Raw genomic sequence first — 24,746 nt, forward strand, 5'->3', positions numbered from 1 at the left:
TATACAAACAATTGAATAAAGAAAATAATCAGCAAAGTAATCCAAAATGGGAATTATCATAGCTGGTTCAAAAAAACTAAAAGCTTTAGCTTTTGCAAAGCTTTTGTTTTACCAAAAGAAATCCAAAAAGAAAAAAACAGTGACTAAGCAGCATACTAGCTTCAGATGTTGTATGCAACCAAACTTGTATTTGTGGTAAAGCCTCCTTTAGCTTTTTTGACAAGGAGATTTGAAAGGCAGAAAAAAGCTGGAATGTCCACTTGGCAAGTACATGTCCCTCCTTTTTCAGCTTCAGAGGAGCTCCCATTGTCTTCAGAAACTGAACCTTAATCAAAAATCTGGCACTGATGAAACTCTTGCTGTTAATGCTGTCTGGACACCAGTTCTACAGGTTCTCCCAATGAGTATGATGCTTTAGAGCAGGTCTCCAGGGTGTCCCAACACTTAAAGGATATCCAGTTACACTAATTAGCCTTCTTTGACCCTGATCTCCATGAGGTCGGTGCATGTGTGAAGATATATGAGGCTTGACCTGACCCTGTGACCTCTGAGTCCAGAGATGAGACCTTTGCTCATACTCACATGCAGATCAAGTTGTCTTGTAGATAGGATTTGTGGATTTTTTTTTCTCCAAGAACAAGTTAAAAATAAATGTGCCACATAGGTATTTTTGGCATAGTGCCATAAACATTTAATGGGTCTGTATCAAATAAAAATCATTCCCTAGAACTATATGCCAAGCCAAGAACCATTTAGAAACCTTTATTTTTGTCCATGCGTGCACAGAGTAATCCTGTATGGATTGGTTTTATCTGTCTGGACTCCGAATCATCTCAGTGCTCAGTGACTGCACTCTAATGTCAAACTTTCCCACTGAATTTCTCCTCCCCAAACAACTATGCTATAAATCCTTTCATTGGCTTCCTCAAACCCCCAGTGCCCCCTCACAGGATTAAGGGAAGCGTTCTCCATCGATATGTTCACCATGGAATAAAGCTTCTCTGAGAAATTCGGCCCTGATCCTGTTAGAACTTTTAAAGGAGATGAAACAGTAAGAAAAGCCAGAGACTAAGCTAAACACTCAGTGTTTGTGACTGGGGTAATCAGATCACAGGGAAAAATGTAGAAAAAGGACAAGCAATTAAATAGAACACTCTTCTAAAAATGAAGTTTCCCCCCCTGGTCAGAACCGAGCCATATGCCGTTTCCTTTTTTGCATTTTAAAAAATGATCAAAGCTTCGCTCCTCCAGAATTACTTCACCAAACAACTTGACAAAAAGGACGGATTTGGAGCAAGACTATTCTCAGAGCTTCTTTTAATCAACCCCCCCCCCCCCAAGAACTTCAATGAATTATATTTAATACATCTAATACTTTTTTTTTTTTTTTTGCTTGCTTTACTGGTCAAGAGAGTGTCTCCTTGAGACTCTGAAAGTTCGTTCACCCCACCGCCAGTCATCTTCCTGCCTTGAAGCACTGTTTTCACCATTCACCCTCCCTTTTTTCAACCCCCTTCCCTTATTCCTCTGAGAACGATGCTCTGCCCCTTTAAAACTGGCTCCAGACCTATTCATTTCCTCTGTTCTCCACTCTCTGTCTCAAAACTCAGCAAGTCTTTATTTCTTTCTTTGCTCTCTCCTCTTTCCCCGCCCCTTTGAATTCTGAACATGAATGGCATTGAGGGCAAAGAGAGCAAGGCGCAGAATTCCCGCAAAGTCCATTGAGGAAAACCAGGAAGGGTCGACATAAGAACGAGCATTCCCAACACAGTAGGATGGCAGACAGATGAAAGGGGGTCTTTCTTTTGGTATAGCAGAAAGAAGGGATTTCACATAGTCTATGTAAACCTCCAGTGACTGGATTAAGAGCTCACCTGCCAGCGGTTTTAGTATGCTTAAATATAGGCCAGCTCTTCATATTCTAGACTGCTTATACAATACAAGAGCTAATCTGTAATTCTTGTGGTGTTTCTGTCATGCTGAGTACTTTTATTGCCATTTTTCATTAAAAGGTGTCTTTATATTGTATTTGAAAAGCATTTATGTAAGCTATTATAGGCAGCTCCACATGGCAAGGGATATAAGTATACACTGAATCATACTGTATTGAACCATGTTACAGCATATCTTATGATATTGTGAGCAGCATGTTAGGTGATTAGTCTGTTTGCTTAGGCATAACAGCTTCAGATCTGGACCCTAAAGCACAGCACAGTTTCAGATATTGTACTTTTATGATGTTAAATTGTCAAGGCTAAAGGTGAGCAAATGAGCAAATATTAATTGAGTAAACATATTAGGCACATATTCATTACCATATCATGCAAAATTCCAGTATGATTACAATATGCTAAATTTCTTAAAAGACACTCATCATTTCAATCATTTCACTGCATGTATTACATTGGTGTATGTTATATTATTTGATATGAAATGAAAATGATGAAAATAACTACTACTATTATACTACTATTACTACTACTACTGGTCTACTACTACTACTGTACTAATTACTATTGTACTACTACTGTACTACTACTACTACTACCACTACACTACTTCTTCTACTACTACTACTTCTACCACTACACTACTTCTACTACTACTACCACTGTACTATTACTATTGTTACTATTGTACTACTATTACTATTACTACCACTACTAGTACTACTACTGTTCTACTACTACTACTACTGTTCTACTACTACTACTACTGTTCTACTACTACTATTACAACTACTACTGTTCTACTACCCCAGATTAAACTAAAATTTCCTTTTCTGGTAGACTGTCACAGTCAGCTATTTACTTCAGTTGTCACTTTTTAAAAATGTTTTACATGGTTATTCGGTAGTAAAACTTGCATATGATTAAACCCTGTAACCAACCCATCTGTTGTCTATACTCTTTAAATTTCATACATCTGCAGCATTTTCTTTATTACAGGACTAATGTGTAATAAGAGAGCAACCAAGAAGTGACTGTAATGGCTGTTTCGCTGTTTGTTTGTTTTTTTCAATAAGGTTGAAAGAAAAGGAAAAAAATAAATCATTTACATAGTGATTACGTAAAGTAAATAATACATAAATAACATAATAAATAAATTAATAGTAGCAATTAAAAGCAGAGCTGATATACACAGCAATGAAAAAAACAAACTATACCTGTATTTCAAAGCTCTTTTAAATTAAAATTGGCATGTAAAGTGTAAAGTCTTCAGGTCTCACTCTGGGTTGTAATCCCACTACATGCTTTAGCCCTGGTTTGTAATCTGTAGCCTTTAAGTGTTAACGGTTCTAAATGTGTGCCATCCTCGCAGGGCTTATCCACTCGCCTCTTTGCTGAACTCCTCATCTAGTCTGTATTCTGAGCGAGCAGCTTAAATCTTTAATTACTTGTAAGGACATGCGAGGCTTGCCTGCTCTCAGGCATGGCTGAATAAGTAGCTGTAAGGTAATCAGTGAAAGTGTGAGGAAGCATTAACTGTAGGCACGGGCTCATTAGCACCCACTCACCACTGCATATTGAACGCTTCCCTAATGGAGGGCAGTAGTAGCAGCAGTCTATGAGAGCAGGCCTCAGTGTCCTCACTGGTGTTTCTTGAACTGGATTCTGATCAGAATAGGCTGGCAAATAGTTTTTCAAAGGCATTTTAAAGTTATAGGGTACAGGGGAGTCATAGGGCCCATGTTAATGGCTGCCCATCAGCTCTATTGTCCTGTTACCAAGCCAATAACCTTTACAGTGTGACACGCGCTCACACACAGCTTGTGTAGTCCCTGTAGAGAAGTATTGCCAATAGAATATGACTATTTGGAGCAGGTAATCATGAAATGATTGGAATTGTGCCTAATGTCAGATGTGGGCTAGAGGTTTATAAAGCCCCCCAGCATTGAGCTGTCAAGCAGTGAAACTGTGTTCTCTGGAATGAGTTGTGGAGTTGGGGATTAGGTGGAGTGGTGATCCAACATCCTGATCTCACTGAATGCACTTAAATCTTCACAGCAATGCTACAAACAAAGAAAAGAAAGAAAGAAGAAACAATGTATGAGCTGGTACTTTTGTCTATATAGAGTATTTTACAAATTCTGCAGTTAAATAAAGATAATATTAGTATATACATGCAATGAATATAAAACCTTGAAGTAATCACATGCTAGCCTTCACCCTACCAGTGCTGGGAGGGTAAAGGTTAGCATGTGCTTCCTCCAGGTCACATGAACTTCTTTTTAAACTGCTGGTAATGCAAAGTCGTGGGACAGCTGTACACCAGTAATCAAACAAGCGCTCTTCTAAATGATTGGGCCAATGCTTGGACGGCTGTGCCACACTGCAGCCCCCACTTAGCTAGCAAAATTAATTCTGTTAAGGCAGTAGAACTCTCTTGCAGTGCATCAAGTTGTTCAGAAAAGTGGCTGCTGTTATGGCATTGCAGTAAAATGTTAGATCTGTTGTACAAGCACCCAGCAAGTGTGCAGTGTTTTGTGAAGTAGGTGTCTGTGGGCTTGTAGCGGGTCTAACCAATTTCCATTATCATGAGGGCTGTGGTAAAAACAGTAGCTCCTCTTCACAGTCTGTCAGAACCTCTCAAATGTGTTTCATCCTGACACGTTTACGGCGCTGGTGTGAGTGATTTCAGCGGTGCCGTTTTTCAGTTCAGCCAAGTAATTACACATACATCTGGATGCCGATGTGACAGGAATATGGGATCTGGCTTTAGCTGTATTGTTGGTATGCGTCACTGATGTTTAAACAGCTTCAAATAGCCTTAAGGTTGAATTATGCATTTGTTGAATATTTTAAGAATATAGAATATATAAGACTTTGGTTGGCGTGAAGAAAGCTGAGATGTCATTTAAAAAGAATATTTACAACCATGTTGTTTAGCCTGACGATGCTGATCAGTGTCATTTAATGTACTAAACTCTCATTATTCAACGATACCAAGGAAATACAGTTTAACATTCTAGCACACTGTTGTGTAGCGACTCCAAACAAAAGCCACTATAATTTCTAATTAGCTGAATAATTGGCTGAATTGGGTTTTTTGCCTATGTTTGTATAAAGCAACCTCACAGCAACAGCTATGAAAAAATGCATTTGTTGGAGGGGCATGGAGACACGTCGTTCAATAAGCCCCTAAAGTACAGCAGCTGCTGGTCTTCCACAGAAGGAAATAATGCTTGGATTGCAGTCTTAACTATTGTATATTACTTGTGAAATGTGAAGCATTTCCACCCAGCACAGCACAACACACAGCATGTTCAGTATTAAAGTTCTCACAGTGTAAATACTGTTCAAGTGAATTTGTCAATGTATTTAAAATCTCTGATTGATATTGTTGAATGTCACAATGAGAGAATGAGTAGATTTATGATTATCACACTTGCTATGTATTATTGTAGCAATTGTTTATATAATATCTCGTTTTCTTTCTAAACACCTTAGCCTGACTTCTTCCTCAAGTAATCTATAGGTCATTATGCAATGCAATCAAACCCTCACAACAATACTCCCTGGACAGTACTTCACCTTTTTAAAGAAGAAACAATAAATGAGCAGGTGTCCCAATACTTTTATACCTCTTTATAGTGTATATCATTTGGAGTAAGCTAAGAAGAATGTGTCACACAGCTTGTAACTAAACATCTAGGTCATCCGCTTCCGTGCTGCGAGAGAACAATCATTAATATTCTGGCATCTGCTCTGTGATCCAGGCAGCTGACTACCTTGTCAGTCAGAGCATTAAAATCTCCCCTGGGAATTGACGGCTCCCTTCCAGAGTAACCTGATGCAGTGTTACTTTTTCCAGGGGAACGTTTGTCTTTCCTTGCTGAGTGCAATTCAAACCTGAACGACTGACACACACACACACACACACACACTTACACACACACACTTACACACACACACACACACACACACACACACACACACACACACACTTACACACAGATTTCACCCTTGTCACTCAATTTAGAATTCTAGAAATGCATCTTGAAGTGATGCAACACCAATGCAGGATATTCTGTGATGCAGAATCTGCCATAAGAAATGCATGATCCAATCTCTACTATGGTAATTTTAAAAGTACTAAACTAAGACTAAAATACTGAATACTTTGTTTCTCAATCTTTTCTGTTTATTCATTTGTTATGAAATGCATGATTATTGTAATAACTGATTAAGTTTTCCAAGGGTTTAAAAAATAAGAATAAAAACGAGACATTTGAAGTATTGCTTCAGATGAAATGCAGCACAGGACCACAAAGATTTGAGGGTTAGCACTTCTACCATGCAACAACTTGTAATAGCTGCCTTCATCATGGTCAGTGTGCTAGAACAATAATATGCTCCATGAACAGCACTGTCCAGACAGTTTTAGGCATCAAAGCACATTTTCTAAAATCTTTCCCAAAAATGTTTTTTTTTTGTTTTGTAAAAACGTTTTGTAAAAAACTTTATCATTTGAGATCAGATGCAGAAGCTTGGTTCCAGATTCCTCTTGGATGCTCCCATCCAGAATGATTGTTCAGATCAACTAATTTAACATCAGTAAGCACTGGTTTACCAAACCAGGTGTTGGATGATGACTATAAATAATACTAGACTCTCATGAGGAGAGATTGTATATGGTATGATAAACACAGTGATGTAAAATCTTTTTTTTTTTTTGCAGCATTGTTCATTACGGTGAAGATTGAAGGTGTCAAAAACCTTGTATATCCATTTTGCTGTTTTTCACTTTTTGACATGATATGAATCTGGCAGTTGTCCTTCACCTATTTCATGATGATTGGACCAACAGAAATGCTGGACTTAATAATTTTACATCAGCTTGAAAGTCATGAAGGATTTTTTCCTTCTCCTGTAAAGTTGCTGTTTTGGAGATTCAAGGTTTTTGTCCGACAGCAACGATATGCTACAGGTGCACTGGATGGAGATTAGGATTAAAACATTGTATTAGAGTAGGGATGGGCGACTTGATAATAGTCTATCAAAATTGTGATCCATTTTGATTTTGTGATAAAAATGAGTGTATCCTGGATATCGCCAGTGCTTTAAAAACACTGACCAACTGAACATTATAATACAGAGTGTAATTAGTGCTGTTTAATTAGATGGAGTTTGTATGCAGTTTTTTAATATAAATCACTGTACTCATAACAATCTGTCACTACTGATACATTTTGTCTGCATGTCAAAATATTGCGATAAATGTGTATTTAAATATTGTGATACAAGACCTTTCTTATATTACTCAAGAGTCAAGAGTTTATTGTCATGTGCACAGCAGAAACAAGCAGTTACACTGTACAATCAAATTATTGCTTTGCAGTTCCTCCATTTACCAGCATAATCTTTTAAATCTCAGTATAAAAAGAGAGAAACAGAACAAGTATAATATATAAAAGTATAGTAAAGTAAAGCTAAGTAAAAGAAAAAAAAAAACACTAAGTAAAGACATACAGTACAGTACAGTATGGATGCATGGAAGTATGGATGTTGTGTGAGTAGAGTTGTATGTAAAGTGCATTGTGCAAGTCCAAAGTAAACAGTATTTGTACATTTGTACAGTACAGTAGCAGCGATATAAGTAATGGGCTTATATTAATGGGTGCATGTCAGGTGCATGGGTGCCTCTCACCCCTAATGTAGAGTATTTATTTAATACAGATTAATCCTCACAACATTTTTGTATTCAAGCTGAAGCAGGAAGATGTTCTATCAAAACTTGTGAACGTTTTTGACATTTTGAGATTTCTTTACCTTTGTCTACTTGGGTCCCACTGTTGCTCATAATGAACCATTGAACCACTGAATAGTCTTGCCACTGTCCGGAACTTCCAGAATAGCCTTTATAGTTTGGAAACAGACCAACACATGTCTCCCTCCATGACACCAGAGACTGTCTGCTCAACCTCAAGCTGTCATTCATAAGTCTGCCCTCCCCCTTGGAATCTTGGCATATAGACAAAATGTGCAGTTGCTGTTTCCATTCTTAGTAATCTTCACCCACCCTCTTGCCCCCTTCTCTCCACTATCCATCTCAGACGCAATAAGCCTCATCGGGAGTGTGGAGGATGGGATTAAACACCCAAAATACTCAATGCAATAAACAGTCAAATGAACTGAGCTTTGGAACACATGGTGTAGAAATAAACCTGTTTTATTTATATGTGCTCATTTCTGTGATAGATTATACTTGTAAAAGGAGACATTCGTCAAGGGTCGTTTCATAAAGGCATTGGTTAAATATAGTACCATGACAACTCTGAGAACCATTTGAATGCTTCAGTGGTGATTTGCAGTTCAGACAATTGTATCTCTAGTTATGCTACAGTTGCTGCCCCAAGGTTATGGTCATTTGTTATTACATTTTCTGTTGCATTATTATTAGGCCTGTTATCATCATCTTCAACTTTGAAAACCTATTGTATATCGTTATTTGAGAAAACATGAATACTTACACATAAAAGTGACAAAGGTATTGGGACACCTGCTCATTCACTGTTTTTCTGAAATAAAGGGTATTAAAAATGGTTTATCTTTTGTTGGATTAACTATCTCTACTGTCCAGAGACAGTATTGATACTGTCTACTAGATTTCTGGAGCATTGCTGTGAAGATTTAATTGCATTTTGTGACTAGAATGGTAGTGAGGTCAAAATGTTTGATAATGACCACCCCACCTCCAACTCCTCCAAAAGTGTTGAATGGGGCACCATCATTCCAGAAAACACGGCTCCACTGCTCCACAGCTCAATGCTATGGAGCTTTATACTCCTCTAGCCCACGTCTGGCATTAGGCATGGTGCCAACAGGTTCATGTGTATCTGTTTCAGTTCTTCTCTACAGTACTAGACAAGCTGTGTGTGCATTTGCACACCTGTGTCAGCAATGGGTGCAACTTCAAGTAGCTGAATGCATTCATTTAGAAGAGGTGTCCACAAACATTTGGATATATAAAGTATAAACGGTGCAAACAGTTTGCCTTGAAGCTGGATGTTATTTTTGGGACTTTAAAGAACCTTTTTGCTAAGAGTGTGGTCTAATAATGGGTTATATGGTGGTTCTTGTTGCTTTGTAGAAAATGTAGACTTGGAGAGGAATGACCTTTTCTGCAGGTTCCTCTGCAGTGAACCTTAAAAATACGGCTCTGTTATGGTTGCATCACTGCATTCCTTTCCACTAGGGCAACAGTTTCCCCTTTCCAGAACCTGTGGTGATTTGCAGTGTTCCCTTACCTCATTACATTCCTCTGAGGAAAAGCATGTGCAGAAATGTCATCAGCATCTGCCGCAAGTTCCCCGCTCAACTTAATAACGCGCTTTGCTGAAGATTTAATGAATAAAGCATGCAGGAGAAGAGAAGCTGGGGAGAAGATGAGGGGGTAAAGCTGCACATTGGTTGGATGATCAGTGGAGAAGCAGTGCAGGTGTATTGTTCCCCTTTCTCCTTGTCATCCAGCTGTTTTTAAGGAGGGAAGCGAATAGGAAAGGTTTCTCTTATGTTGTACAGGTTTCCACTTCTTTCACTGCCCTTTGGAGTCATTTTTCAAGGTGCTTGAGCAAAGTAGAAGTAAATGTCACCACATCTGTAAGCTGTTATGCTCTTTTCCAAGCAAGCCTGAAAAGACATTTAAAGGCTTATAGTAGGGCTGAACAACAGGAACAACATAGCTGCATTGTGACACAGATATTGCAATGTGCCTTCCGATATATTTCCAATGCATTGGTCACCATTTTCAGTCAAAGCCAATTCCACCCACTAACTAGGTATCCCTCGATCACATGCAGTGCTGCCGGGCTTGGTAACTGAAGGTTAGCACACACCTTCTCTGAGTCACATGAAGCACCACTACATCTTTTCAAATTGGTGCTAGCATAACATCATTGGTTCAATGCACTCTTCAATGAAGCAATTCTGTTGTGTCAACTAACAGGCTCTCATCCTGCTAAATGATGGGGAGGAACGTCCATCATACCCTCCCATAACCTGTAATGCTTTGGTTCCAGATTAGAATGAACTTTTTGGGGGGTCTGTGGGGTCATTCACTGCTAGAGCATTTGGACTCCTGGCCATGAATGGCTGTGGCATTGCCACAACTCGTTAACAGTATAAAAGACACCTGCCCACAACCTCAAACAGTCACACTCCAAACTCCACTATGGTGAAGACCAAAGAGCTGTCGAAGGACACCAGAAACAAAATTGTAGACCTGCACCAGGCTGGGAAGACTGAATCTGCAATAGGCAAGCAGCTTGGTGTGAAGAAATCTACTGTGGGAGCAATAATCAGAAAATGGGAGACCTACAAGACCACTGCTAATCTCCCTCCATCAGGGGCTCCACGCAAGATCTCAGCCCGTGGGGTCAAAATGATCACAAGAACGGTGAGCAGAAATCCCAGAACCACACGGGGGGACCTAGTGAATGACCTGCAGAAAGCTGGGACCAACGTTACAAAGGCTACCGTCAGTAACACACTACGCCACCAGGGACCCAGATCTTGCAGTGCCAGACGTGTTCCCCTGCTTAAGCCAATACATATCCAAGCGCGTCTGAAGTTTGCTAGAGAGCATTTGGATGTTCTGGAGGAGTATTGGGAGAATGTCTTATGGTCAGATGAAACCAAAGTGGAACTGTTTGGTACAAACACAACTCGTTGTGTTTGGAGGAGAGTGAATGCTGAGTTGCATCCAAAGAACACCATACCAACTGTGAAGCATGGGGGTGGCAACATCATGCTTTGGGGCTGTTTCTCTGCAAAGGGACTAGGACGACTGGTCCGTGTACATGAAAGAATGAATGGGGCCATGTATTGTGAGATTTTGAGTGCAAACCTCCTTCCATCAGCAAGGGCATTGAAGATGAAACGTGGCTGGGTCTTTCAGCATGACAATGATCCCAAGCACACTGCCAGGGCAACAAAGGAGTGCCTTCGTAAGAAGCATTTCAAGGTCCTGGAGTGGCCTAGCTAGTCTCCAGATCTCAACCCCATAGAAAACCTTTATTTGCAAATAAATTCTTTAAAAATCAGACAATGTGATTTTCAGAATTTTTTTTCTTATTTTGTCTCTCATAGTTGAGGTCTACCTATGATGACAATTACAGGCCTCTCTTATCTTTTTAAATGGAAGAACTTGCACAATTGGTGACTGACTAAATACTTTTTTTCCCCACTGTAACTGATAACTGATGTTTTTGCAAAATGCTATCAAGGGTTGAGAATTTTGTGAATTACATTTTCAGTATTTTCGCGTGAGCGGGCAAAATGTGGATATTTAAAAACGCTGACATCAGTGTTCATTGAAGCATGGTTGCCAAGTAGTACAAAGTTTACTCTCTTGCTAGAGCCCAGCACTAGGTAGTTTAATCTTATCTTTTTTTCAGTCTGTGTGAGAGACTGTGAGAGGAATTTCATATCAAACATTGTGAGGTCGTAGTCCTAAAACACTTGTGAGAGCATTTCAGTCCTGTAGAGTTAGAATTTCAGAAACATCGCTGAAGCCAAAGGAAAAATCTATGTTTTCAAAAATATCCAGATACGTGTGAACAGGGCCTTAGATTTATCAGAACACCCTTCTGGAAACACTCATCTAGAACTGTAAAAAAACTTTTGATTATAGCCAACATTTGCACATTGAAGCCTTCTCATATTTCAGTATTTCAAAAGCCAAATTCAGAATGAATGAATGATGTAGTGGGCAGCCTTATTTTATTCTTAAGTATTTTGTGCAGGAAAATCATTTCCACGCTTACTCTTAAATTCCTTCGCATGTATTTTGTCTCATCATGAGCCTTTATTTTAGACAAAATGATTTTGTTGTGTACAAATAAAATCATTTAAAAAGAAACAATTAGGACAGGAGACTGTCACGCCACTGAAGACTCCTGATTCTAACATGTTTCTTTGCTGGACACAACACCCCTTTAACCTACTCTATAAAGAATCAGGTGGCAAGATCACCACCTTGTAGTTCTGTAATAACAGAGTGCATAGTAAATCCTCTGTAAATAGGTGTTGCACTCTGCATTCGTGTGCCAAAATAGCCATTAGATTAATCGTGCTCAGGGGAAAAGATGCACGTCCTCCTTTTTTTTTTTTTTTGCCCAGTCGTGGGGAGAAACGCAGCTGTCCTCCTTTTGTTTTCTTTTTTTTTTTTTTTTTAGAACTACAGGGCATTTCGAGCTCATTACACGCCTTTTTATCTCTTGACATTACTTGTGACTTGAAAGAGAATTCATAATTTTGTGCATGAATTTAGCACGAATACGTTACCATCGCAACATGGCTCTAAGAGCGATGCATTCCAGCTTGGGCTCTTGCATTGCAACTCCAGATTGTGTCAAACATTTCAGCATCAAATCTTTTGGTGGCACTCAGAAGAGAAGCCTAGCAGCTCTTGATTTAGTGCATTTTAGGTCCCTTCTTTTGAGTGAGCGTTTGGTGTGGTACAGACCCACCCACACTTGGAAAAGTGGGGCAGCAATTTAGAGACGGGACTCGAGAGAAAGAGTCTGCTACATCTGAAGAGGCGGCTCATCTCTGATCTGCTCTTTTAATCATACTTTAAGTCAGACGTGGTTAGCATGTTTGAAGCTGCACTGGCGATTAAAAGAGCGATGTGTTGTGCTTTTGCACGCTCCTTTCATTTTGTCTGTCGCATGTTTCTGATCACATGGTTGCCCACGCATTACACCACACGACCTGAGGCAGTGTGCAGGAGAGAACGGCTCGTGGACCCATAGATGTTGAGATGAACCTTCTCTTTATTGCGTGACCCTCTGTGCACCTTGTGCAATATTCATTTTTCATAATGTTCCGTCAAATTTTAACTCTGCTTATCGCTTTTAATATTCAGAGGAGGAATATTGTTATGGAGGCCGAGAAGCATGTGCGCCTTATTAGGAGGAAAGAAGTGCTGACATCAGTGAACAACGTTCATGATTTCTTGCTGCACACCAGCAAATACTCATCCTCATCCTGATTAGGGGGTTTCTGAAGTTTTTTCCTTGTATTAATACTTATCTGTCAATTTCTTAAAAACTGAGATCTTATCAGATATCACAAATGACTGCCAGAAAAGACATTGAATAATACAGGGTATTAATAACTCATTAGAGTTCAGCCAGTGTTAAATAATTTCTGCTGCTTGTTTTAAGCTTGTGACATACTGTCTGATGAAATTTGAAGTGTCCTGAAGGCTCCTGAGAGGCTCTTAGCAAGCTACCATGTTTCTTAAATGGTGGAGTGAGCACTGAACTAGGGATTCATGATATTGGAAAAAACGGACACTGCAATAGTTCTTTTCTCTGCAATATATATTACAATATTTTAAAATACAGGAATTTTCTCCAGATTTCTAATTTTAGAAGTCCATGATCCAACATGCCATGATATTAATGAACTCTGTGTATTCAAGATTGGAGTAAAATTAATTATGTTGTGCAAGTGTAGTCTGCCTCTGATGGATATGTCATGGAAAGTGAGAACAGTGCAGTTTTTCTCTTTGTAAAAAACAGCAATATTTAATTACATTTGCCTTACATGACCTTGCACATCCTGCAGTTTAACTACTGCACATACTCACATTGCGATGATGATGATGATGATGATGCTGAAGCGATATGTTGTGCGACCCAACACTGTTTAAAATATCATTGAGGAGGCAATACTTTTAGAGGTTCTTCAGTTTGAAACTGTGGATGAACATCTTAAGGTGTTTTCAGGAAATCTTCAATGAACATTTTTCTTCTTAAAACCTTTTTTGAAGGTTCCTCCACAGTTTCAAATGAAAGAACCTCCAGATATTCCTCAAGGATCTTATACAGTGAACACTCTCCCTCTACCCGTTAAAATGGTCTTAGCACAAAGACATTTTGGGGGAACTTGGCCTAGAGTAGTTGCAAATTCAAGAACATATGCTTCTATGTGTAACTGGATTTTATGATCCCAATACTATAATGACAGGAAACATCTCAATTGTTAGATGATGGAATCACAAATCCCAATTTTTAAAAACTAATTTTAGATTAAGTCTAACAATATTTGGGTCAGGCTGTTTTAATGAGAACTTTAGTGGACTGTAGCTCTGAGAATGTATCTGCATTCCTCTGTTTTTGCCCCTTTTCAGCTATAATTCTTCACTCAATCATCTCTGAAGCTCGGGCTACCCTGGCGTGGGGATTAATTTTTTTTCGCGTTATCTTCTCCTGCCCCAGTATGTGATGGGGTTAGTGCGGTTGTGCCTCTGTAGCTCTCTCTCCCTTTCCACGACTGGCCCAAAACTGATAGGCACGCAAGAGGCAAATTGGAAGAGATTAAGCTAATGTGATAGTAAAGCCCCTTAGCTGAAGGCCTGTGGGCTAATATCCATCCAGGGCAGAGCAGCCGTGGCCTTGCAGCTCAATGCTGAGAGACCTGGCAAACAGCAAATTGCAAAGAGCAGCAAATATCCTCCTGAGACACCGGCGAGTGGGCTGCTAGTGGAACCAGAGTAAAAGAGCTCTTTTATGCACATAGAAGCGTAAGGGATCGCCTCATTATGCATTTGAAGTGCTGACTATAGAACACAAATGATTCTTGGCTTAGACATATGGTTCCACAAGAAAACCTTTTCACTGACGTACTTTTACAGCAGTGTTCTCCAACCCTTCTCCTGGAAAGCTACCTTCCTGCAGGTTTCAGCTCCACCCTAAATCTAACACAGCCCATTTAGCCCATCAAGGACTTCTGAAGGCAATAATTAGTTGGATCGGGGGGATTGGGGGGTAGATTAGGGTTGAGAGCCCAGAGTCTGCAGGAAGGTAGCTCTCTATGAGCAGGGTTGGAGACCACTGCTTTACATTATGTAGAGGGAATAGAGGAATTGATTAGCATAGCATTCAGACAGTGATCCTTTAAAGTGATCCTGTGTATTCAAAGATTCTGTAGACAAAAAAAATGCTTCTCTTTTCATAGCTTTCTTTCTAAGGATGAACATACAAGACTTAAAATAGCTTGTGCCTCAGTACTTAGTGTCATTGTTGCCTCTTTGACTTTGAGCTTTAAAGAAATCTGTTGTCATTTTAAGGTTTTCATTTCTTTGTTTCAAAATAACCACTCGCTACATCCTACATAGCTGTCAATATGACACAGTATTCCCAGAATAACATGATAGTCTGTCATTGTTCTCAGTGAGTTGCCTAATTGGTTACAGAACTAAATCATTCATGAAGAAGCAGCAGTCAAATAAATTGTTATTGCCTTCATTTTGATACAGGCAGAATCGATTGGTCTTCAAAGTAGGTTAAGAATGGGTAGGCTAACAAACTCCTACCAAGAATACATGTACAGGAATAGTCCAGATTGTACACAGTCATAGACTAGGGAAAGTTTTTGGTCCATGTTAAAAATAGTTGGACCACGGCCTGGGTGGTCTTTACCACCCTCCCCCTCCATGATGCATGAATTTGTGCTGCTTGTCGTGACCCTGAGCCTTATCAGAGCTTTCATGGACTTACAAAAGATTTCCAGATAGAGATCACAACTTACTTTATGACAGATGGGGAGAGGTCCATACTGTAGTACAGCAGCAAGAATAAAGAAAATGTAGCATTTAGAAAAATGGGTGTTCACTTTTAAAAAATGAGTCAAGAGTTTTTTAGTAAGAGCGGTGATTTTACATAGAACCAGGAACACGTCACAAACCATTTCAATGCAAACATGAAAACTGAATTCATGAAGGACTATTTAACTCTTCCTAAATGCAATAGTTCCCTACTCTGGTCCCAGGGGACCTCATTGTCTGCACATTTCACTGCTCCCAACACACTTGATCCAGCTAATAAGCTAATTAACAAGCTCTTCTAAGCTGAAGGCTGTGTTTTGAAGCAGAAAACCACAGAAAATGGATAGACAGGGGATCATCCAATACCAGGACTAGGAACCACTGCTCTAAAGAACCCTTTTGTGTAGCACCAAACTAGGGGTGCAAGAAGCTGTTGATGTGTCGAAGTATCACAGTATTATGTTTTGCAATACTGTATCGATTCTCAAAAACACAGTATTGATTTTTTTATTTATAGTTTATATGTAAAGATTGGTGGCAGACAGTGGTTCATTGTGTTGTGTGTTTAAACCCGACCTCCCCGCAGTGTTGCACTGTGTCTTCAGATCACTGTTCTGATTGCGGTAAAAGTAAACTTTTAGTAAAAAAAGTAAACTCCGATTTTAAGTATATGCTAGATAAAATCATAGATATGATTTTTACACTGATCATTTAAAATAAAACCACTGTATATCTGTTTGTTAACAGTATTTCAGTATATCTCAGTAAATCTCAGTAAATCTCAGTAAAACCCTGTATTATGATGCATATTGTATTGCTGGGTTCTTGCCAATACACAAATCAATACACCAATCTGGAGTCCACTGTTGTCATGTTCATTAGTTTCATTACTCTAGAGAATCCTTCTTGCTAAGAGTGTAAGATAGCATTAACATGCTTAAAAATAATTCTTGATCTGGACGTGTGACTGTAGGACAAACCTTTAACTGGTATGGATAATGTGGCAGATCTTTGAAAATTAAAAAATTTCTTCACACTCACATGTCACTTAGGGTTATTTAGAGGACCAACAGAGTTTTTTGTTTGCAGGAAAAGGAGAATGCAACTCATCTTTACAATGTCACCTCTGTCTTTGCTGCAGGTCTGCTCATTGGTTCGGGATGCGCCCTCTACCCTCTTGGCTGGGACAGTGAGGAGGTCAGACAAACGTGTGACAACCGCTCAGACCAGTTTCAATTGGGTAAGCCGTTCTAAAGCCATTGTGTTGTAAAGCACACATTACATTCAGTTTTTACAGCTTCTATAAATGGTGTGACATGAAGTCACACAGTACATACACAGTTATTAACTGAATAGTCGTTAATTGTGATTTTCTAAAAACAAAAAAAAACACCCAGAGCAGAAGTTATTAGCTGTAAGTAATGAGCATGCTCAGATTTCATGTTCATGAAGATCAAATACACCATCAATCATCAGTTCCCCAGCAGTTCTAGTGGTAGATTTGTGTGTATGCTCAGATTTTTAAGCTCAACTCATTGGGTCACTTGGAACCACTGAGCTACTTCAATTTACTTCGAAAGTAAAAGCCAAAATTGCAAAAAGTGTAGTTACATAAACAATACATGCAGTTATCAAGCAACTACATGAGATCTATCCACTGTTACAGACATGTTTATCAACTTCTGTTTTGGTCAGTGTCGTTACACAAGGGCATCTCAGTATTTGTAACAGGAAAAGCAGGAGAAATTCATATACGTGGTATTACTGTCACTCCATTACTCCTGTATAGCCACATGTATAACCACATAAAAATGGATATGCTGTTATAACAATTCAGTTCAAACTGAAGTTGATAAATGTGTAACTATTTAAGCTGTACTGCTACAATACATTGGTTACAGCACGTACATCACTCCTAGTGATTACTAGTGATTAATAATCACACATGATTATTGCATGTGTTGTTAATTTGTAACTACACAGTTTTTAGAGACACTGAACATAAAGTCAGGCCATGATTTCCTGTTTTAGTGCATTTTCTACTTTTGCCATATTTGGTAACACTGGACCGTCTCTTGATATTTATTGATCTTCAAGAGCTCATGTAACGGATACTGTCATGGAGCTCCCATGTCAAGGTCAAATAAAAAAAAAAAACATGCTGTAAGTTGAACTCCTATATGTAATCTCAAGTCAAGTCAAGTCAAGTCAAGTCAAGTGGGTTTTATTGTCATTTCAACTACATACAGAGTACACAGTGAAACGAAACAACGTTCCTCCAGGACCATGGTGCAACATAGACAGTGCATACAAGACACAAGTGCAACACAAACAAACAAGTGCGGACAGACAACACAACACAGTACAGACCAGAGAATAATAAATAATGGACGGTAGTGTGCAAATTGTGCAATGTGTAATAAATAGAGTCCAGTGAGGTAGTAAAGTTATTAGTGCAATGCTTTGTGCATATCTGTATATATAAAGACTTTCATTTCTCCCACCCAGTCTCTTTATACTCTAATTTAGACATAGAGGATACACTAATGACAATGTATTTTGCTTGCCGGGTATGAATACAACTAGCCCTCTAACTTAATACCCAGGTCAGGAACTGTTTTTTGTTTTTGTTTTTTTTGCACTGGGACAACAAGGACCCACCTAAAATATAGCACTGCTGGACCACAGCACAGTTTGTACACTATGCATACATTATAGCAGATTTAGAGCTTGCGCTTGGGACATTTCCATACTTGGTCAGCAATCTCTGAATTCCTGTTGCAGCGTTAAAGCGTTTTGTATCATCTCATAGCACTTTATTTAACAATATATAATGTCACTAGCTAATATGTGATATATGATTTTTGTCCATTACTGCATTTCTACAAAATAATGCAGCTATAATCAAACCAACTCTGGCAGTTGTGTAGCTGAAACTTCTAAAAGCTCAGCAGAGCATTCAGAGATAATAGATGGTGGTGTAGACTGTGGTTTTCTTTTATTCATTTTTCACACCCTCATAAATTCCTTCTCTGGAGAAAACTTTGGATTTGGTCCCAAAGCACAGGCTCTATTGCTCATATTAAGCCATGCGGTGACAAGTGTGCAGCAAGGAACAAATGGCCAAGTCTGTCTGTTTTGACGAAGCGCTTAGTCCTGAGTCATACAGTCATGGTTACTTAAAAGGAGCTTACCAGTATGGTCAGACGTCTGCAGCAGAGCGTTGTGTTGACATGATGCTGAACTTTATGACTTTGATTTCTAAATATTTATTTAGAGCAGTTTTGAAACCATGAGGAAACCAATTAGATTAGATAGAAACCAACAATTAGATTTTGTGGTCGGTGTGGCACAACAGATAACACCACTACCTATGAGTGAGCTACCACACCACGTGGGTAGTCTGGGGTTCGATTACCAGTCTTGGTGACCGTGCTGCGCTACACCAATAAGAGTCCTTGGGCAAGACTCCTAACACTACATTGGCCCACCTCTGTAATAACCTTGTAAGTCGCTCTGGATAAGAGTGTCAGTTTAATACCTTAAATGTAAATGAGGAGGAAGGGTGTCCAGTATTGGCTAGCTTTAGGTTAAGTTTAAAGAAAAGATGTTTTTAGCACTATAAAAAAGCGTGATAGCACTGTTTTTTTACAGGGTGATATTCATTTTTCTCAGAGAAAAACACTGTAGACCCTGACCTCCTTGTGTGCCTATGTTGTCAGCTAGGCCCATATAATGACGCATGACTTCAGAGGTCTGTGAGAGTCTGAACAGCAGGGTGAGGCGCTGAAGGGAGACGGGGTTACTGCTCTGTGTGGGCAGCTGGAGCGTGTGTGCGCATGTGTGTATGTGCACTGTAGCATGTGTGTCTCACTTCACTCTAAAAAGAATAATAAAGCAAGAATGTTGAACAGCTATGGAAGTATGGAATTGATACTGTGAAAAATTATTAAAAGTAAGATTTCAGTATTTCAGAAATGATGTAAAAAATCTATGTTTATGACATCACTAGTAAAACAACTATTTATGAACTGGACGTAATGCACTACAAAACATAAAAACATAGTTTTAATCTAGTCTTAATATCTGATATTTATCTTTTTTACATTGTTGGAAGGATATTATGATTATTACTCTATTTATTGTATTTACTCAAATAAATAAATACTGTATTTATTACTTTATACTACTGAAATGATCTGTTATTTCTTGCATTAAACAAACTTAATGGCAATAGAATAATACACTTTTATCTATGACATAAAAAAAACAGGTAGAAATAAGTTAATTTATCTTATGATATTACTACAATAATCTCATAATGACAAATGAGAAATATTGCATATGAAACTACATTATATATATTCACACATCATACTGCAGCCAGCCAGCCAGCAGAGGCGCTAGACCTGTGGTGACCACTTTTTTTTGACCACGTTGCACTGTCCTACTTGCTTTTGTACAGTCATTGTGCTAAGATATCACTTTTGCAGTGTGAAGTGAACCCTGAGAGGTGCCATAGTAACCCTCTTTTCTCCTTATTTCAAAAGGAAATGTAATTTGTCTTTAAGCTCATTCAGGTCATTTTTAGTTACATAATAAAAAAATCTCTAATTTGAAAGTGTGCACAGTAGGCTAAAACTGCTCTAGTCTCTTGATTACAAAAGAGAGAGTCTAGTTTTATACAGCCCATTTAGCACTGCAATCAATCCCTGTGAAAATGGAGCTCATTTCAGCCAATGTCTGGGTTATTATGCTGTTTTTCTGAAAAGACACTATTTTAAGCCAGCACTGCTTGCAGTGAAGACTGTGCAAGTCTGTGACGCTCAGACATGTTTCACAGTGCAACATCAAGGGCTTCTTTAAAACTTTTGCTAGAGAACTGAGAATTCACAAGAATTGGGAATGAACTGGCAAGCGTTTCTGTTCTCTCTCAGCGTAATTTCTTTGTCTTCAAGGAAGCGCAGAACTCAGAACCTTCTGACACGCATAGCTGATGTCTTTGGTGGAGCGTGTGTGTGTCTGCAGCGAAGGCAGAAAAATAAATGTCACGCTTAGCTCAGCTACGTCCATCAGCTCCTTCACTCTGCTCCTTCAAATGAGTTTCACTGGGCCTCAGTTTCTCTGGTTTCAGCATGGTTGACCCTGTTTCACGCCAGAGACGGACAGCTTAAGAGACTAAACAGAAGGTTCAGATGGTTCCTGATTCTACTAATGCTAACATGAGAAGCTTTCGAGAAGACATTTTCGTGAGCTGTATACTGTATGTGAAAGTGCATTACCTCATTTGTGTATAGTAGATATAAAAAAATACATATTCCCCTGAATAGAAGGTATAGTAAGATAGTAAGCGAGGCGCTCCGACTGAATGGAATTCATCCTCAGAAATGTTAATGTCTTTTAAAATCCTGATCCTCTTGTGTGGTGGTGATGTGATTTTTATGATTCTATCATATAAATACAGATATATAGTGGTAGATTTCCAGAAACTATCAAAAGTTCACTAGGTCAATACTGCAGCTTGGTAAACAGTTCAGTTACACTATAATACACAAGAAAATCATGGTACCCTCTTGAAAATAAAGGTGCTTGAAATGGTTCATCTATGGCATTGCTCAAAGATCCATTTGAAGCACCTTTTATTGTACCATGGATATTGGCACGGTTCTGCTGTTATAGTCCTGAAAATTATTAGATTCTCAGACCACAACGACGTAAGACCTGATTAAAAAGAAAGCTTACTCACACCCATGAAGGAAGAGAAATGGGAGAAATGGGCCCAATCTGCGATTGTGTTGCCTGTTCTTAGGGCAAGGTTCCTTTACTTCGACAGGCTCCTTACTTGTGACTGTTATCTATGGCTCATTACTCTTGGCTAGTTTTTTCAATGGTGTCTTGGTCAATGCTAGGGTACAGACAAGGTACCTTGTCTGATACCTACAGAGGCGCCTTCAAAGTGTTGTTATCGTGGGATATTGCCATTGATAGAATAGCTCTCAGACAATTGTGAGAATAAGCTGGAAAAATACTAATAAAAGATATTAAATTAAAAACAACTAATGGATCTGTAAATCTGTAAAATTGTAAAACTTTTGTCTGTGTTTAGTACAAAAAACATTTAGCTCTAGGCTTCCAGACCCAGATTAAGCCTAAAGTAAAAGCCTAGAGTAAAAGCATTTCCAGCAGTGATTCACCATTGACACTACAGTTTAGTCCCAGTCTACTCTTAATTAATGTCCTGGACCTGCGCTTAGTGTTCGTGTCATCTGTTTGAGTGTTATAATACTACACTTGGGATCAGTATCATAGTCATAATTGTGACATTGTTTTAATTACCTCTCAGAAGCATTTAAGGTAAATATTCCCCCAGATCATAATTTGTCTATCTTTAAAAATTTAGGTGGAACCCTCTTATTACCTGCCATACAGCGGCAGGCCTTTTGACATGAAGTTGGTTGGTTGAACGAGATGATTTTTATTACACAAATGGACCAGTTACATTGTACACACAGAGCTTTTGGAACACTTGGGCACCCCCAGTGCTTCTGCGTCCAGTCCTGCTTGAACTTGAAAGAGGATTAGGTTGATGCCAGACTCTTGATTTTGGATGTCTGATTTTTCCAACATATCTGTAGTATTTATCTGTCTGACAACCTAGTCCTATTCTTTAATTCTTTTGCACAGTTTTATTTATTTACCTTTTTTGGTCTTTCTGTGGCATTAATGTTTGCTGTTGCTCTCATCATATGCCCTAATTGGTAAACCAAGAAATATTTAAAAATAAATATATAAATAAATAAATAGATCAGAATGCATTATTGGCATTAATGGCATTCAATCAGGTATGTCCTCAATTTGGGCCTAAAGTAAATTCACAGGTTGTTTTGGTACATAACAAAGGTTTGGAGTATTGCCTTATTGTCTTGTGTCCTCACTCATCCTCTCATGATTGATGATGATTATTTGATTGATTCATTGATTGTAATCATGATTGATTACAACAATTATTGGTTGGTTGATGATTGAATCATGATAAAGAAATTGTTCAAAACTGAATCACATCTTTGGAAGTCAGATTTACAGACATAGTGGGAGAGGTAATGATGTAACATTATGGGTATTTATGTATTTAGTTTTTTGTTTGTTTGTTTGTTTTATTCCAGGTTCGTGTGAGATTGGCTGGGCGTATTACTGCACCGGAGCGGGTGCCGCCTCTGCCATGCTGCTGTGCACCTGGCTGGCCTGCTTCGCTGGGAAGAAACAGAAGCAGTACCCTTATTAAAGAGAGCCCGCTTCACCTTCAGCTTCAAGTCCCGCTTTAAGCACAGCGCTACCGGCAGCAGCAAACAGCAGAGGGGTAGATGCCTTGGTGTGGACTTGTATACACAGCAGAGACCCACTCTTCCAGCTAAAGCGTAAATGCTTTCTCCATTACTTCTTCAACTGCAGTGATCCTCCACTGTCCGCTGAGCGGGCCATGTGCTCACATGGACATCCAGTGATCGAAATCTAACAGCCTGATCACATACAGTGACTGTTGTTTGTCTAGTGCTTGTCTACAGGATGATTATCGAGAACTCAGAAGGACCAACTCCCTCTTATTTTTTATGTCTATTCATAATCCCAAGAGTGCTATTTTCTTTTCCTCCATGTTTGGTGATGTACTAGTGCTAGTGAAGTCTGTTACAAAAAGAAAGAAAATGAAAAAATATGCATTCTTGTTATGGATTGTTTATACTGTACCTCCATATCCATTTCTTTTGACGTATGTTTTGCAACACTATGAAATGCAATAATTCATATTCACTCTCCACGCTGTCACATAAACATTTTCAAAAGGCTAATGCCTATCATTTATTCTAATGTATACTATAGGAACAGTATACACTATATACATTGTGACAGTGTAGGTTTGTCTACATACACATTTTGTGAAAAGGAGAAATACCCAAAACATGTATTGTTTTATTCATCATATGTTTGTAAATAAAACCTGTTTATAAACAGTACATTGTCGACTCTATTTTAAATGACATTTATCATAATACAGCATTTAAGGATTGCTCTGCATGTTCTTTGTGTCTTTTGAATTGGTCTGACTGACACATGGTCAGGTAGCATTCAGCACAGGTTTACCATCCAGGCTGAAAAAACAATGACGTGACTTACCAGTTATGGGTCACAAGGGTCTGCATGTAATACCTGTCTGACCGAGGTCAGATCCAGTCTGGTTACGGTGGCTGGCTATGAATATCAGGCAGGCTTTGCACCACTTAAATTGGCTCTCTGTCTAAACAGAAATGGTGGAGCTATTCTGTCTAAACAAAAACTGAAGTCCGGACACCTGCTTAATCATGATTTCTTCCAAAGTCAAGGGAATTAAAAAGAGCTGGTTATGTAAGTAACTCTGTCTCCTGTCCAGGGAAGTCGTTCTACTAGATTTTGGAGCATTGCTGTGAGGATCTGACAAGATCTGCTTTTGGCGACAACATTGTATGTGAGGTCAGAACTCCCAATCCCAAAAGTGGTTGCAAAAGTTGCAAAATCAAGTAGCTGAATGCATTCATTAGAAGGGGTGTCCACAAACTTTTGGATATCTATACGATGGTCTATATCATTACAGGATGTTAAAAGGCATTAATACCCTTTTCATTAAAGGTCTTCAAATATTGAATAAAATGTGGCAAGGTGCATGGAATTTCTGACTTTACAGGGTATATATTGCACACTCCAATACTGAACAACCTCCGGCCCATATGGGACCACACTTATTAGCATCTAAATGGAAGCAGTTCAGCCTTCCAGTCTCAGGAAGTCATTCTTGCAGCTGAACTGCAAGTTAAATAAGACTTAGTGGGGAAACAAAATCAACTCCCACCCCCCAAAAATGGAAATCTTAAATCCAGCCAGTGTTGGAGGAGAGTGGAGCACATAAATAGCCCATGAAATGCAGAATTGTAGCTTTAATCCTTCAGATGAGCTTTTTAGCCCTACAAATGCAGCATGCCAGTGAAGCTTTCATGACAGTCACATTGAATTCATTTCTTAAAGCTTGCTGGCAAGCTGAACTGTACATGCGCCTGAAGTTTCTTCCAAAGGAATTCTTGATTTGTAGGACTGCCTTTAGGGTAGTGAGGGCTATAAAAGAGGGTTTGGTTCCACCAAGATTTGAGCTTAGATCCAGAGCA

General features: G+C 39.0%; 1 protein-coding gene across 1 annotated transcript in view; it reads left to right on the forward strand.

Moving 5' to 3' along the window:
- LOC140565221 (LHFPL tetraspan subfamily member 6 protein) overlaps positions 1-23,567 on the forward strand; it is an 89,237-nt gene extending 65,670 nt beyond the window's left edge. The window contains exons 3-4 of the mRNA XM_072691056.1: positions 16,700-16,798; positions 22,722-23,567. Coding sequence (XP_072547157.1) covers positions 16,700-16,798; positions 22,722-22,840 — 218 coding nt within the window. The 3' untranslated portion in view covers positions 22,841-23,567. The remainder of the gene's footprint in view (positions 1-16,699; positions 16,799-22,721) is intronic.
- Positions 23,568-24,746: the final 1,179 nt, after the last annotated feature.

This window comes from Salminus brasiliensis, chromosome 11 (assembly GCF_030463535.1).
Source record: "Salminus brasiliensis chromosome 11, fSalBra1.hap2, whole genome shotgun sequence".
Taxonomy (NCBI): Eukaryota; Metazoa; Chordata; class Actinopteri; order Characiformes; family Bryconidae; genus Salminus; species Salminus brasiliensis.